General features: G+C 42.4%; 1 protein-coding gene across 1 annotated transcript; it reads right to left on the minus strand.

Moving 5' to 3' along the window:
* Positions 1-7,250: 7,250 nt before the first annotated feature.
* Positions 7,251-13,923, minus strand: LOC145360577 (peptidyl-prolyl cis-trans isomerase-like). The gene is made up of 6 exons (XM_080215905.1): positions 13,770-13,923; positions 12,239-12,269; positions 12,067-12,155; positions 11,877-11,973; positions 7,532-7,607; positions 7,251-7,440 (listed from the first exon to the last, which is right to left on the minus strand). The coding sequence occupies exons 1-6, from the start codon at positions 13,842-13,844 to the stop codon at positions 7,305-7,307; spliced, it is 504 nt and encodes a 167-aa protein (XP_080072031.1). The 5' UTR covers positions 13,845-13,923; the 3' UTR covers positions 7,251-7,304.
* Between the last annotated feature and the right edge of the window lie 3,431 nt (positions 13,924-17,354).

The raw sequence follows: 17,354 nt of genomic DNA on the forward strand, positions 1-17,354 counted from the left end.
CACAGTAATGGAGCCTGCTAATTCCATTGACATTTTAAAAAATATGTCATAGAATGTGAGCATCCCTGGCAAGCATTTATATTGCCCATCATTCATTGCCCTTGAGAAGATGATGGGGAACCACCTTGTAGTACTGCTAAAGACAGTGTGGTGTAGGAACACCTACAGTACTGTTTGGGAGGGAGTTCCAGGATTTTGACCCAATGACAGTGAAGAAATGATGATAGAGTTACAAGTCCGGATAGTGTGTGGCTTAGAGGGGAACTTGCAACTGGTATGTTCCTACACATAATATGATGTTGGTTGCTACATCTGCTGCGAGGAGGCCCACTATAGCAGACCTGTAAAATCCTGGTCCATGTGCCAACGGTGGAGAGGTTGAATGCTTAAGGTGCCAGTCAAATAGGCTGATTTATCCTGAATGGTGTTAAGCTTCTTAAGTGTTAAGGCTGCACTCATCGAGGCAGGTGGAGAATTTTACACTCCTGACTTGTGCCTTTTAGATAGTGGACAGACATTCAGGAGTCAGGGGGTGAGTTACTCTCCACAGATTTCCCAGCCTCTTACTGGCTCTTATATCCACATATATGATTAGCACAGTTCAGTGTCTGATCAATAGCAACACTCAGTGAATAGTGCAGGATTCAGGGATGGTAATGCCATTGATGTCAGGGATAGATGGTTGGAGATTATCATTGCCAGAACATATGTGAACAAATGTACTTTTTCATCTTATCACAGGGGGACAATCATACACTCATTACTATTCAATAACGTCTGTGTTAATTTGGCCATGTTCTTCGGGTGGATGACAGCTGTATACCCAATGGACTGCTGTAAGGTGAACTGGCCACCAGGTCACTACCTTCTGGATATATATATGTCCACTTCAAGGGCACCTGCAAAGAAGATGGTGGACATTGACACTGGCAACTGGGAGACACTGATGGCTGCACCCTCTGGAGTCTGACTGCTCAGAGTGGCATTGGAATAGGTGAACAGAAATGGAATGCTCAGGTGGTCAAGAAATGAGCCCAGGAAAAACAGATCTCAGTGAATCTCTGCCCATTGTCTTCCTCTGAAGCAAATTTGAAGAGATTGCCATTCCTGAGGCCAGAGTGGGGCTTGTGATGTATGTCGTTGTACCAATAAAGGAGTTGTGGGAGGGGGCGGAGTAGGTCTAGAGCAGGAAATGTCCCACATAACCCATAAAAAGACAGACGTAACTTGGACCCATGTGGGTGCCCATAGCCACAGCTTTTATTTGGAGGATGTGAGACGAGTTAAAGGAGAAATTGTTGTGTGAGAGGACCAGTTCAGCCAGACGGAGCAGAGTGGTGCTGGATGGGGATTGTTCAGACCTCTGTTCGAGGAAAAAGCATACATTAACTATTTTGGTGCTGCTTGATGCTCTCGTCTGGATCTGAACCTTATCAATTTTGCCTCCAATTTTTGCCCCTCTATCATTGAGCAGAGTCACGATCACCACATCCACCTCCTTCCTAGATTCAATACAATCATGATAATGATGATGGACACACTAGCCAAGATGGCTGAGGATATAAATTCTGGGAATGTAAATTCAGTCGCTGAATTGCTTCAGTGTGGGAGACGTCAAGTCCTGAGAGACATTGGAATATCCCATCCTTTTTCCAGACAGGAACATGTCAAAGACTTGATGTGAAGATGCTGGTGTTGGACTGGGATAGGCAGAGGAAAAAAATCTCACAACACCAGGTTAAAGTCCAACAGGTTTATTTGGTAGCACAAGCTTTCAGAGCACAGGATGTGCAGGATTGGGTTCACAAATGGCATATATAGACACAGACTCAATTTACAAGATAATGGTTGAAATGCAAGTCTTAAAAGGTAATTAAATCTTTACAGGTGCAGACAATGCAAGTGGAGGGACAGTTAAATACAGGTTAAAGAGTTGTGAATTGTCTCAAGCCAGGACAGTTCGTAAGATTTTGCAAGCCCTGGCAAGTCATGGGGGTTACAGATAGCGTGACATGAACCCAAAATCCCGGTTGAGGCTGTCCTTATGTGTGCGGAACTTGGCTATCAGTTTCTGCTCAGCGATTCTGCATTGTGTGTCTTGAAGGCCACCTTGAAGAACGCTTACCCAAAGATCAGAGGCTGAATTCCCTTGATTGCTGAAGTGTTCCCGACAGGAAGAGAACAATCCTGCCTGCCTTTGGTGTCCATAGCATTTGCATGGTCTCCCCAATGTACCATGCCTTGGGACATCCTTTCCTGCAATGTATCAGGTAGACAACATTGGCTGAGTTGCAACCATATGTACCATGTACCTGGTGGATGGTGAGGTTTACTAGGCTGATACCGGAGTTGAGGGGATTGAGCTATGAGGAGAGGCTGAATAAACTAGGCTTGTACTCGTTAGAGTTTAGAAGAATGAGGGGAGATCTCATTGAGACGTATAAGATGATGAATGGGATGGATAGGATAGAGGTGGAGAGACTCTTCCCGCTCAAAAAAGACAGTAGGGCTAGGGGGCACAGCCTCAAGATAAAGGGGAGGCAGTTTAGAACGGAGTTGAGGAGGAACTTCTTCACTCAAAGGGTGGTGAATCTCTGGAATTCTCTGCCCGTTGAAGTGGTGGAGGCTGCCTCGCTAAATATTTTTAAGAAGTGGGTTGATGGGTTCTTGATAAGAGAGGGGATTAAGGGTTATGGGGAGAGGGCGGGAAAGTGGAACTGAGCCACAACAGATCAGCCATGATCTTATTGAATGGCGGGGCAGGCTCGAAGGGCTAGATGGCCTACTCCTGCTCCTATTTCTTATGTTCTTATGTTCTCATGTGAGATTATGGTATCCTTGTCGATGATCCATCATGTCTTGCAGAGGTTGCTGTGGCAGGGTTGTGTGGAGTTGTGGTCACTGTTCTCCTGAAGGCTGGGTAGTTTGCTGTGGATAATGGTTTGTTTGATGTTGCACAGTTATTTGAAGACAAGTAGTAGGGGCATGGAGATGGCCTTGATGAGATGTTCATCTTCATCGATAACATGTTGAAGGCTCCGGAGAAGCTGTTGTAGTTTCTCCGCTCCGGGGAAGTACTGGCTGACGAAGGGTACTCTGTCCGCAGTGTCCCATGTTGAATTCTGAGGAGGTCAATGTGGTTATTCGCTGTGGCACATCAGAATTGTCAATCGATGAGTCGAGCACCATATCCTTACGAGGGCGTCTTTCAGCGTCTGTAGAGCTCTGTTGCGATCCTCCTCATCTAAGCAGATCCTGTGTATACAGAGGGCTTGTCCATAGCAGACAGAGTACCCTTTGAACTTTGTACCACTTTGGCAATTTTCCAATCCTTTGGCACAGTTCCAGAATCCAAGGGTTTTTGGAAAATGCCTACCAATGCATTCTCAATCTCTGTAACTGCCTGCTTTAAGATCCTGGAATGCAAACCATCAGATCCCAGGATTTGTCAACCTTTAATCCCCATTAGTTTGTCTAAAACAAATTCTCTAGTGATGGTGACTGTATTTAGTTCCTTCCCCGTATTTTTTACTACTTCTGGGATGCTTGTTGTATTCCCTACTGTAAAGAATGATGCAGAATATATATTTACATCACATAGAATCTGACACTGCAGAAGAAGGCCATTCAGCCCATCGAGTCTCACCAAACACAATCCCACTCAGGCCCTATTCCCAAGTCCCTCTGACACTGAGGGGCAATTTAGCATGGCCAATCCACCTAACCCACACATCTTTGGACTGTAGGAGGAAACTGGAGTACCCAGAGGAAACCCACACAGATACAGAGCAAACATGCAGACTCTACATAGACAGTGACCCAAGGCTGAATCAAACCCAAGTCCCTGGCACTGTGAGGCAGCATGCTAACCACTATGCCACCATGCCGCCTCCTCTTAACTCCTCTTCCATTTCCTTGTTCCCCATGATTACTTCCCCAGTTTTATTCTCTAAGGGGGCCAACGTTTTCTTTTAATCACTCTTTTTAATGTACTTAATATAGCTTTTATTGTCTGTTTTTATCTTTCTTGCTAGCTTGCTTTCACATTTTATTTTCTACTTCCCCTATTATATTTTAGTCCATCTTTGCAGCATTCTGAATCTATCCCACTCTTCTGGCCTACCACAAGCCTTTGCCATCTCTTAAGTTTCTATTTTCAACATAAAACCCTCCTTAACTTCCTTAGTTATTCACATTCTTCACCTTCTTAAAGAGTTTTTCCTCTCGGGGATGTAGTTTTGCTGGGAGTCATGTATCAGTTCTCAAAATGTCTGCCATTGCTCGTCTACTCTTATCCACTAATCTATATGATCAGTCCACTTTGACCAATTCCATCTTCTTGCCTTTATAGTTACCCTTCTTTAAATTTAGTACTGATATTTCAGTCCCAATCTTTTCACAGTCAAACTGAATGCTAGATTCTATCATACCCTGATCACCAATTCCAAAGGGATCCTTAACCTTGAGACCATTTAGTAAACCTTTCTTACACGTCACCAGATCCAAGCTTTATATGGCTCAGTGCTCCCTTTTTCTGAAATCTCCTTAGAGCTACAAGCCCTTGAAAATTCTTTCAACCTTGGCTTCTTACTCATCCACTCTCACTCCATCCTTAGTGGCAGTGCTTTCAGTCATCGTATCCCTAAGCTCTTTGAATCCTTTTACATATATGCAAAGACACAAACACACTCCTTTCCCTGTGATCCCATTTCTCCCACCCCATTGCCATATTAATCTCTGGTCCAAGGCATGTTTCATGGTATCTGTCCATCTCCACAACTACTTGCTCAACAGCTGCTCTCCCCCACATGCCCAAAGGCTGCTCTCCTAACCACTCAGTTGTCCACGTATTTCGCACTGTTGGAAGCTCTCACCCTGAACTAGAAATTTGAAGCCCATTTACAGCTTGTCCAATCAGGCTGGATTGTGGGGAACCCAGCCTGATTAGACATGCAGCTTCACAGCATTTTTCAAATTATATTTCAGCCTGGCCTACTACACAACTGCTGGATATTTCCAACAGCAACCTTGAGTTTCAAATCATTGGATCTTACCTACAGAACCCCAAGGCTTTGAACCCCTGGATTCACCCACTCTGCCCTGATTGCATTCATAAGAACATAAGAACATAAGAAATAGGAGCAGGAGTAGGCCATCTAGCCCTTCGAGCCTGCCCCGTCATTCAATAAGATCATGGCTGATCTGTCGCTGCTCAGTTCCACTTTCCCGCCCTCTCCCCATAACCCTTAATCCCCTCTCTTATCAAAAACCCATCAACCCGCGTCTTAAAAATATTTAGCGAGGCAGCCTCCACCACTTCAACGGGCAGAGAATTCCAGAGATTTACCACCCTTTGAGTGAAGAAGTTCCTCCTCAACTCCGTTCTAAACCGCCCCCCTTTTATCTTTAGGCTGTGCCCCCTAGTCCTACTGTCTTTTTTGAGCGGGAAGAGTCTTTCCACCTCTATCCTATCCATCCCATAACAGGCAGTATGTAAACGTAAACCCACTGATTTGAATATCATTAGCAGGCCATTCTTCCAGTCTGTCAGTGGGAATATCAATGGGCAGACTTTACTGTTGCAAACCACAAGCAGGGACATGTTGTGCTGGACCTTCATGGTCCGAGAGTGCATCAACCCCTCAGAGAAAGGGAATCCCACTCCCAGTTGGAAGAAAAAACAGTCTTTTGTCAACATTGCAGGAGCAATGGGGGTATTTGAGGTGCATTGGAGCATGAAGGTAAACAAAAACAAACGTAGGTGGCTGGAGCACAATAGAAATTAATTGATTTCAGATCAAAGTTTACCAGAGGAATGGAAAGGGTTTCAAAGATTTACGCTTGTTAGGAACCTTAGAAATTTCAAGTTGAAGCTGTGCATACACTAAGGTTCAGTGCACAGCTGTGCAGATTGCAAACCTATTCCACCCCTGCCTGAAATTGACATCTCCTCTTTGTCAGAGGACTTCAAAAAGGGTATACTCACACCTACAGCTTCCAACAGGAAGAAAGGAAAATCTCTGCAGCAGAACAGAATGCTGCAGTGATTTAATAGCCTGCCAGGTGACAGACATTAAAATGACATGGTCACTTCAGAATTTTCAGCTGACAGGCAGGAATACAGATGTTGATCACAAAGGCTACCTGAAATCATTATGCCAAGGGTGAACTTCAGATCTGATGTAGAGATGCCGACATTGCACTGGGGTAAACACAGTAAGAAGTCTGACAACACCAGGTTTAAGTCCAACCAATTTATTTGATAGTAAACTCAACATCTTTCAAGGTTTCCCTCTTTGTCAGGCGAAGGGAGAGTTCTGGCCTCAGACAATACAAAGCACAGACAGTTTACAGATTAGAATGCGAATCTTTACACCTAACCTGCTATTCAAGTCTTAAACTGGCTAACAATGCGAGTGGAAGGAGCACTGAGCACAGGTTATAGAGATATGTATTGTCTCACTACAAAATGTCTGGAGTGTCAAGAGTGTTTGCTGACAATACACATCCCTTTAACCTGTGCTCAGTGCTCCTTCCACTCACATTGTTAGCCACTTTAAGACTTGAATAACAAGTGTAAAGATTCACATTCTAATCAGTAATCTGTAAACTGTCTGTGCTTAATATGCTCTGAGGCCAGAACTCTCCATTCACCTGAAGAGGGAAACCACAAAAGCTTGTGAGTTTACTATCAAATAAATCAGTTGGACTTAAACCTGGTGTTGTCAGACTTCTTACGATCTTCAGATCTGCCAAGGCTAGTCGAACCATGATACCCCTGGTAACAGCATAGTGGCAAACAGTCACCAGACAAGCCCAAGGCTGTCAGTGTCAGGGGACAGTATATTGCATTCACTGCCAAGACATATGGCTTGGGGGGTGGGGGGTCCAAGGGAAAGGGTGCTGTATCAGGTCATCCTCACTTGGTGTGCGGAAAAAAAGGAGACTCCTTTTTGGTTAGAAGTTGGTGGTGCTCCTCTGGAGTGGAGGACCATTTCATTTTTTGTGTGGAGGAGGGTGGACCCTAAAGGTGAACTCAGGGTTCCTTAGCATCTGTAGAGCGGGAGGGGGGGGGGGGTTGCTCAAAACCTCACTAGTATACTTCAGGTGGTGATGCAAACATCAGCAGGACACTTTTCCTGCCAGCGTAGGCAATCAGCCTGAAAACAGGAGAATTCCACCCAATATTCTTCTGCTTTCAAACCCTTACAAAACAAAACTATTTTTTTTAGAAAAAGCAACACAAGCAGAAGTGTAAATGATCACATTTTATTTAAATTGTACAATTTTATTTGCAAATACAATTAGTTCAGCTGCCCACAATCAGTGATGGTAATTTTCTTGGAGGTTTTTCCACTTTGGCTGCCCAGGCTTTCCATCTTCTTCACAATATCCATCCCCTCTACCACAGAACCAAACACAACATGTTTTCCATCCAACCTGCAAAATTCAACAACAGGAATTAGTGACCAATGAAGCCCGCAGTGAAAATATACAGTTAAGATAATATTAAAATTACACTTGCACTTGCCATTCAGTTTTCACGGTGCAGAGAAAGAACTGGGATCCATTTGTGTTTGGCCCAGCATTAGCCATAGACAGGATACCTATAACAGCAAGATAACAGGAAATAAGTGTACCATGAAAGATGCTCAGTTTTCTTTCCTGTAGAAGTTTCGCTTATATTGTCTTTGAGTTAAATGTTAAAATGCATTTCTGGGCCTGGAAGAACAGGGCAAGACAAACCAGGCAATGGTGAAGCACCAAGGTCTAGTAAGGGTAGTAGGTTTATACAAGTATTCTGAAAGAGGATAGATTCACAAGAAGGATGGATTTCAATAGGAAATTGCAAGTGCTAGGGGGTTAATGGCTGAACATATTGTTCCTGACAGTGAACAGGATATAATAGCTGTTAACTGGAACAATTCAAACATGAAGGATCCCAGCATGTGCAATCAATAATTTCATTTCAGAATAAAGTTTCCCAATTTGTTCTACTTTTTGTACCTTCTCTCAGTTAACAGCTACAATTTCTCTTTCCACAATTTTCAATTTCAGCTGAAGACACTAAAGGAGCCAAATAGAGTCAAGTAAAGATTAGTGGGCAGGGCACCTGGTGATAGGAAAGACAGGAGACTCTGCACAGGGCAACAACTTTTATTGGCTGTACAAGAAATCTAAGGAGCAGTTCAATCTAATCTCTTTACTGCCTTATACAGTGTAGTTGTATTTTCTCTCCAGACTAGAATATCAATCAAGATTAAAATCATTCAGGATGGGACAAAATATTATATTTTAGTATTTTCCCAATATCACTGGGTTATACAGTGGAACATGCTGTGTGAGGGACAGTGGCTGTAAATTAAACAGAAGACAGTAGGGTTCAGACACCAAAGGGTAGTTAGGTGCAAAGGCAAATAGTTTAAAGTAAATATGAGTACAGCAGAGCAGAGCAGAGCTAGTATACCAGTGGGAAATGTGAATGGAAATTTATATTAGGAAGACCAAACTGCATCCAGAAATTTCAAACTTAAAATAAAACTTGAGTATTTTTGTTTTAAATGGACAAACAAGCAACTACACGAATTGCTGCAGGGTAATTTAGAGACAATGGAATCCTGTTACCAGACAAGATGCTTCAAAAAGCACCCAGAAACAAATTACTATCTCCAGTGGAGACAAAAGGACATTATGGCAATTTCAAACAGATTTGTTAGTGTAATGCTCTCTCAGATTTTGTGGATTTGTCTTACCCAATTGGAATATACAAAGGAACATGTTAAAAGCCAGCTGAAAAGCTGCCCCGGTTGTTTGTCAGTATTGTGAGAACAAGTGCTGGAGGTTTGACTCAAGTAAAAGCCAGTAAGCACATTCATTCAGTGCTGCTGCAAATAGCCATTTTACAGGTACCTCTCTCTCTGACAGTGGAAGTCAGTCAAGACTGCCGCTGAGAAGCGAACTGGGTAACTTCTCCGCCAACAACACTGGAATCACAAAATCAACTATTCACCTGATAACTCTACAGGAACCTCAAATGGCAATTTTCAAGCATCTACTACTCCTCATCATGACTCAAGGCTTGTTTGGTATGTCTTTGTAAAATATTTACTTACTTTGAATTCAATCCTCCTAATCCATTTGAATGTACGTGTTTTACAATTTTCTTGCTTCTAGTAATTAATAAACTCACTATCTTTAACTCAAGAAAGCATGGTTACATTGGCCTCTTAAAACATAACTGTTGGGTCTGATAAAGTTATATACGGAAAGGCTTTTAGATTAAATCTTGTGACCAACAGAAGGGGTAGTTTAAAGACAGGGAGCCAGATTATTTCTCCTCATCCAGGATCGTAACAATTTGAGGACAAATGGAGATGTCTCACCCAGACCAACAACTTTGGGAATCTCATCTGGGGTCTGTTAATAAAAAGTTGACATGCATTGCAAATCGATGGAGCAGTGGTAACTTTATTTTCATGTTATATCGTGGGCACCACTAGATGAAAGACCTGTAAATTCTAAAAGTGAACTTCCAGACGAATATAGTATAGAGTAAAGGTGAAAGAGAAAAACTACATTTAAAGAGAGGTTGAAGACTGTAGAAGTGTAATTATGTGATCCTGAAGCAATATATGCAAGAACCAGATCAGTGGGGCAGCTGCTGCCACCCTCAGATGAAAATGTTTGTGCCCACAAAGTTGAGACACATTTTGGATGAGAGACAGACAAAGACTGGCGTAAGATCTGCCAAAAGCAACATTACTGTCTTATTACTAGAATTTTTATAGATTCAAATCAGTGAAGACTGTTGCTTAATGGGATGTTTAGCTCAGATTTAATTAATTGTTGTAGTGTGTTCAAGTATCTCTATGATTTGAGCAGCCTAGCACATAACCCTACCATTATATAACAAATGTCAAATATCTAAACTATTGATTACTGCTATGTAACCCACGAAATATAAACAATCAGCTTATGTTACTATTGGAGAGAATACTATAGATGTGTTCTTCCAAATTCCCAGACTAGAGGAAATATGCTTGGCGAAGTACTGTAGTGTTTTACTGTTATGCTCTGCAACGTGAATGATCAGCAAACTCTGGTGGTCTTTAATGACCTGCCTTCGTGTTACATTAGCTATTTTCCAATCCACTGGGACCCTTGCAATATCAAATTAATTTATTATAACCAGTGCAACCACTTTAAAAAATCTCAGGAGGAAGGCCACTGGGGACTTGTCAGCCTTTAGTTCCAGTAATTCCCCAGCACCTTTTCCTTGATGATAGTGATATTAAGTTCCTTTCTCCCACCCATCTCATAGTTTAAGTATTTCAAGGCCAGGATTTTACTGCCATGCCACAGCATCTCTCTCTCCTACACCCCTCCAGCAGCCATTTAAATAGCAATTTACTTCAATGGGACTGTTATATCACACTGGACAAGAATGCTGTAAAAGCCTTCCACAATGAAGGCAAGCAGAAATGCTTCAGCCATTTCCTGAGTTTCCCCATCATCAGTTCCCCAGACTCACTTCAGAACCAATACCGGTTTTATTTAGAAAAACAAATTACTGCTGATGCTGGAATTGGAAACAAAACCTAGAAAATGGAAAAACTCAGCAATTTGACAACATCTGTTGAGAGAATATAGAGCTAATGTTGAGTCTGGATGACCCACCACAGCTTGCTCTATATATTTTTTTCTGTTTAAGTAGCTACAGAAACTCTTGTCACCTATTGACTTTCTCATGTATTTTTAGTTATTCTTTTCTATTGGACCCAATCATCACACCAACCTCTAATCTTTCCCATTTGAACAGCGTTCATTTCAATTTGGTACTATGGCACATGCTCTTCTGGAGTCTGTCTCACTGGGGTAAATCTTTGCTGATGGTTACTAAATACCTCCTTTAAAACACAGCCATCTCGATGGTCTTATTTTTAATCTAGTTTCCCAGTTCACACAAGATAGCTCTGCTTTCAAACTGATATAAACTGCCTGATTCAGGTTTAAAAACACTAGATATAGACCCCACTTTTCCCCTTCAAGGTACAGGGACACAATGGTTAGCACAGCTGTCTCTCAGCAGAAGGGACCCGGGTTTGATTCACGGCTTGTGTCACTGTCTGTGTGGAGTGTGCCCATTCTCCCCATGGCTGCATGGGTTTCCTCAATTTGCTCCAGTTTCCTCCCACAGTCTGAAAAACATTAGGTGCATTGGCCATGCTAAATTCTCCCTCGCCGTACCCAAACAGGTGCTGGAGTGTGGAGACTAGGGGATTTTCACAGGAACTTCTTTGCAGTGTTAATGTAAGCCTACATATGACACTAATAAATTTAAAATGGAATGCGCAATTTGGTTCCTTTATCATGAGTATTGATTAATCCTGGCTCTTCAACCAAGTACATTTCCAACCCTCTCCAGCTTGACTCTTAAGAAATCAGAATTCAGACCCTCCACAACCAATCCCCCTCCTCACTTAGCATGGTATCATCAGTATGAACTTCATACAGTTAGTAGAAGAATATGTCCCTCATCCTCAACTCCCCACCTCAACCATATTCCTTTGTATCCTCGCTATCTTCTGCAACCAACCCCCAAAGAACTTGATACAAACTCAAACAGTTCGAAGTTTTGATAATCCTCCATAAAAATCATTTCAAACAGTACTTCTCTTGTAAAACAAGGAGGACCGGTAGCATATTACTTTACTTGACAGCTCTAAACTGCACCACTTCAAATACTATCCAACAAGTCAAGCAATCACACCACAGCCAATCTCCCTGCCCTTGTATGCTCCACTTGATCCATCTGAGCACCATGTTCTCTGTCAAACTCAACTCCCTTGAAATACTCCTTTCCCATCCCAACTTACCAGGTCCTATGTGCTTCAGCGCGAAATTCTCATCCTTAAACTTTTCACCATAGATGGACTTCCCACCAGTGCCATTATGCCTTGTGAAATCACCACCCTGAACAAATGAAAGTTGAACAGATCTTCAGTCATTTACTCAAACAGGTAAAAAGAGATTCCAACGAGATACAAAATAATATTGCTCCTTTACCTGGCACATGAATTGGGGAATGATTCTGTGGAATATCGAACCCTTGTAACCAAATCCCTTCTCACCAGTGCACAATGCACGGAAATTTTCTGCAACAAAGTCATTCAGAGTAAGAAAACACCTTTAAAACAACAGAAAAGTTCCTCATCTCAGCACAATTTCTGGGACTTACCTGCAGTTTTTGGGACGATATCAGCCCTGAGCTGAAAGAGAAAAGCAGTGTACAACTTCAGTATATCCATCACAGACAATAAGAAAAATATCACAATCATATCTCAAGGTAATCACAAAAAAACAAGCTTCAAACAGAGCAGCAGTGTAAAACAGAAGATACAAAATTGTTGATTGTGGAATCCCATTAATTATTTTATTGTATTTCTGATCAATAAAATATCTAACCTAATAGAGATTTTAAAATGTTTTGTAGGGAAATCCCAACACTCTCTGGCTTCCATGCCAACACAGTAAGAAGTCTGACAACACCAGGTTTACCCCACTCCAACACCAGCATCTCCACATCATTCCATGACAATACCAGCAATCTGCGGTGCATGTTCCAGTTCACTCACAGTCTGAGCTATTGTGGCAACAAGCACTTTTGCACACATTTAGTAATCTGGAGCAAATCAGTGATAGAGGTTCCGCTATTCTCTCCACATGGCCAACCAGGAACCTCTATAGCTCTTACCACTAGCCATGGGAACACATTGGAAGGATTTACAGGATATTCAACTTGTTTGATCACATAATGAACACACTTTCCGTGGCCATCAAGTCCTGGGGCAAGATGAAAGTTGAAATCTTCTTATTTAGAGGCAGGATGGGTACTCACAGCACCACAAGGCCTCCACTGATAATACACAGAACGCCAATTTCAGGAAGAGTGCCACTATCCAATGCAAACAAGTAGTATTATTGAAGGTAACATTGTGTTAGCCTTCTGTTCGCACAGCAGCAGTATCTGTATCTTCCCCCCCCATTCCCCAAAGGTGTTTCATCCACAATCTGGATGTCCAATGTGTCATAAACTTGCAGTTTGAGATATTAGAATGTGTAGAGTAAGCTCATCTTTTTTTCTTAAAATGGACATTAAATCAATAAAGATGGCCGCTGAAAGCCACCAGTTTTTTTCTCTGCAACGTGCTTGAGATTCCAGAAAGCTCGAAGCGGATTTCAGGCAGAAAGGACTGTTGGGAATAAAAAAGGCAGCACCAATGCTGTTTGTCCGCTGTCACAGTCTGCGTGCCGCCGGTGTTTCAGGCCCACTCCCCCCCCCAGTTAAATTCGGGCTGGAGAAATTAAGACACCTGGGAAGCAACTTGCAATGTTTTTCCTAAGAAAATATACACGATCGTTAGTTCTTTTCCCACCTCCCTATTAAAAAAAAATTGATTTATCATCTTGAAATGAATTTGAAAGACAATGGGCCGGAAAGGCTGACTCAGCTTCTCTCTCCACATGGCGTTGTCTGACCTGCTGAGTGTTTCCAGTTTTAATCTTTGAAACATGTTCCCATCGCTGCTAGGATTTCACTAAAAGTCCCCCCCTCCACTCGCTATCAACCGGATCAGATATATATTGCTCGCGGGAGAAGGTTTCAGATTAATTATATTAAAAGTTGTCCACTCCCTTTGGTAGCACGTTTGGTGCGAGACAGGAATGAGCATTGAAACTGAGTCCAATGTCCAAGGAACCCGACTCACCTCCATCACAATCCGACCCAGGGAGTCGCTGCCCGCAGAAATATCCATGAAAACGCGAGGATTTTGAGCAGCCATCCTGATTCCGTTACAACAGAGTGATCGTCTGTCTGCTCAGGGTGTGGGTCTCTGTTGCAATGCAGAAAGTATCCGTTAGCGCACACGCAGAGACCAATCAGCTACAAGCAACTCCCCCCGCCTTTACTAAGGCAATATAGGACCTTTCTGTAACACTGTCCTGGTGTCATCTTTTATTTGCCTGTACTGACAAGACGATCTATCTCATTTCAGAAATACAATTACTTGGGCGATTAAAAAAATATGCTAACTACAGAAAGACTTCACAAGCCAGTGTGTTCAGAGAAAGGAAAATTGCTTGGCCTGCTGTCTAAATAAGGGTAAACGCAAAATGCTGCGGATCTGAAACAAAAATAGAAAATGCTGGAAAATCTCAGCAAGTCTGATGGCATCTGTGGAGAGTCGAACCAACGTTTGAGTCTAGATGACCCTTCCTCAGAGCTGATGGAATAGAGAAGGACAGATGGAAGAGAAATAAATGAGGAGACCCGTGTTCTATTCCATCTTTTGGTCATATATAATTAAAACTGTAATTGTTGCCTAAACACTAGGAGTAATGGAGCCTGCTAATTCCATTGACATTTTAAAAATATTCTTTCACATAATGTGAGTGTTTGTGGCTAGGCCAACATTTTTACTGCCCACCATCATTGTCCTTGAGTAGGTGATGGTGAGTCACCTCCTTGTACTACTGCAGTCCATGTGGTGAGGGTGCACTTACAGTTCTGTTAGGGAGATAGTTCCAGGATTTTGACCCAGTGACTGAAGTGATATAGTTCCAAATCTGGATGATGTGTGGCTTAGGGGAGATCTTGCACGTGGTGGTGTTCCCACCCCATCTGCTGTCCTGGGCATTCTAGGTAAATGATAGACAAACTAGGCGAGTGAGTGGGCCATATATGTGTGCCTCCTTCATCTCTCTGGGCTGCAAGATTAAAATCAAGCTTGTTTGCTAACCATGACCCCCTGAATAAGGTTCAATACACTTACTACATGGAGAATATTTCATAACAAGCTACACAAATGCTTAATCGCTTATACGTTAACGTTAACTTCAAATGATAAAATCTAAAGAAATACTTACATTTTTCAAGTAGAGGGAGCACATGGCTCTCTTGCAGTCAATGTTGTGAACAATCAACATGCACCACATTTCACTCGCCCATGTTTTATGGGCATATCATTTCAATCACAGCGGTAAAAAGAAAGATAGCCGGGTGGAAATCAGCAGAACATGGCAACTGTGCATGTGGACAATAGTCAACAAACTGTCTTGTGGATCACACTCAGAACCCCAAAGGACTGCAAGTGGTCTTTGGGCCACAGGTTGCCCATCATTGTTCTAGATAGTACAAATTGCAGATTTCACGGTTCTGATGAAGGATCCTTGGTGAATTGCTGCAGCACATTTTGTAGATAGGGAACACTGATGCCACCATCAGCAGGATTTTTTGGCCCCTCCCACCAGCAGGATCTCATGGTCCCACCAAAATCACCGGAGATTTTAAAAGTCACCAGTGATTTTGGAGCAGTATGTGTCACAGTGATTAGCACTACTGCCTCACAGGGCCCGGCCTGGTTCATTGTCTGTGTGGGGTTTACACATTCTCCCAGTGTCTGAATGGATTTCTTCCAGGTGCTCTGGTTTCCTCCCATAGTCTGAAAGATGTGCTGATTAAGGGCATTAGCTATGCTAAATTCTTCTTCAGTGTACCCGAAGGATATTTAGAGGTACTGGTAGTACTGAGGAAGCAGGGAGGCTGCAGAAGGACTTGGACAGGTTAGGAGAGTGGGCAAAGAAATGGCTGATGGAATACAATGTAGAAAAGTGTGAGGTTATGCACTTTGGAAGGAGGAATGGAGGCATAGACTATTTTCTAAATGGGAAAATGCTAAGGAAACCAGAAACACAGAGGGACTTGGGAGTCATTGTTCAAGATTCTCTTAAGGTTAACGTGCAGATTCAGCAGGCAGTTAGGAAAGCAAATGCAATGTCAGCATTCATGTCGAGAGGGCTAGAAGAGCAGAGATGTATTCCCGAGGCTGTATAAGTCTCTGGTCAGACCCCATTTAGAATGTTGTGAGCAGTTTTGGGCCCCATATCTAAGGAAGGATGTGCTGGCTTGGAAAGTCTCCAGAGGAGGTTCACAAGAACAATCCCTGGAATGAAGAGTTTGTCGTATGAGGAACGGTTGAGGACTCTGGGTCTGTACTCGTTGGAGTTTAGAAGGATGAGGAGGAATCTTATTGAAACTTACAGGATATTGCACGGCCTGGGTAGAGTGGACCTGGAGAGGATGTTTCCACTAATAGAAAAACTGGAACCAGAGGGCACAACCTCAGGCTAAAAGGACAATACTTTAAAACAGAGATGAGAAGGAATTTCTTCAGCGAGAGAGTGGTGAATCTGTGGAACTGTTTGCCACAGAAGGCTGGGGAGACCAGGTCATTGAGTGTCTTTAAGGCAGAGGTAGATGGGTTTTTGATTAATAAAGGGCTCAGGGGTTGAGGGGAAAAGGTAGGAGAATGGGAATGAGAAAGATATCAGCCATGAACAAATGGTGGAGCAAACTTGATGGGCTAAATGGCCTAATTCTGCTCCTATGTCTTATGGTTTTATGGAACAGGCACCGGAATGTGGCAATTTTCATTGTAATGTTAATGTAAGCCCACTTTTAACACAAGTAAATAAAACAAAAGTATATTTTTATCAGAGTTTCTTCCATCTCTACAAATAATGCAACATATCCTCAAAACTGGAACAGCAACAGAATAATAATTTCTCCACATATAAGTACAGAAAAAGACAGTTGGTTAAAATACCACATTATTATCAGCACTTCCACTCAAACAGATTTGAAAGGACATTTCACAGGGGGAGGAGAGGATAAAGCCATGAAAATATGCCATACTGGTGCATGCCCTTGACTACGGGATAATAGAGACAATGCTTTGTAACTTATGGAAAACCTTGTAGGTGCAAGTCAAACATTGCAGAACTGATGTATTTGAGAAAGGGGCCCCATACTTTTCGAAATGTATCCAATTTAGTTTGGAGTGGGCAGATTAGAAATTCCGTTAGAATACATTCCATGATAATTTTATGCCAATTCAAAACAGAAGGAGACTTATCATCATTCCAAGAGCAAAGAATGGGTTTCCGTGCTGCAAATGTTAGGATATTATACAGCCCTTAGCGTCAATCATCTTTCTATCTGAAAGCCCAGATTTAAGAACGAAGGATCAAATTCTAAGGCCATATCACAAATCTTCTCAAGCTCTTTAAGTATGTCAGACCAGTAGGATTTAATTTTGATACAGGACCAGAAACAATGCAGGTGGTCTCCCATGACTATCTTGCACTTTTGACACAGCAAGGTTATGGTAGGGTCAAATCTGAGCAGTATTCTTGGAGTAATTTGCAGATGGTGTAATATTTTAGCTGAGTGCCTGTTCTATTACAGACCAAAATTTTATTGGGTTATTCCCATATATTGCCCCAAATCTATT

Source organism: Carcharhinus amblyrhynchos, chromosome 31 (genome assembly GCF_965287045.1).
Source record: "Carcharhinus amblyrhynchos chromosome 31, sCarAmb.v2.hapA, whole genome shotgun sequence".
Lineage (NCBI taxonomy): Eukaryota > Metazoa > Chordata > Chondrichthyes > Carcharhiniformes > Carcharhinidae > Carcharhinus > Carcharhinus amblyrhynchos.

Bases quoted from the DNA above. Each gene is read 5' to 3' on its own strand.
- LOC145360577 (XM_080215905.1), bottom strand. From the start codon at position 13,844: ATGGCTGCTCAAAATCCTCGCGTTTTCATGGATATTTCTGCGGGCAGC. The intron at 12,156-12,238 runs GTAAGTCCCAGA...ACTTTGTTGCAG, and splicing joins TATCGTCCCAAAAACTGCAG to AAAATTTCCGTGCATTGTGC. The intron at 7,441-7,531 runs GCAAGTGCAAGT...TGAATTTTGCAG, and splicing joins TGCACCGTGAAAACTGAATG to GTTGGATGGAAAACATGTTG.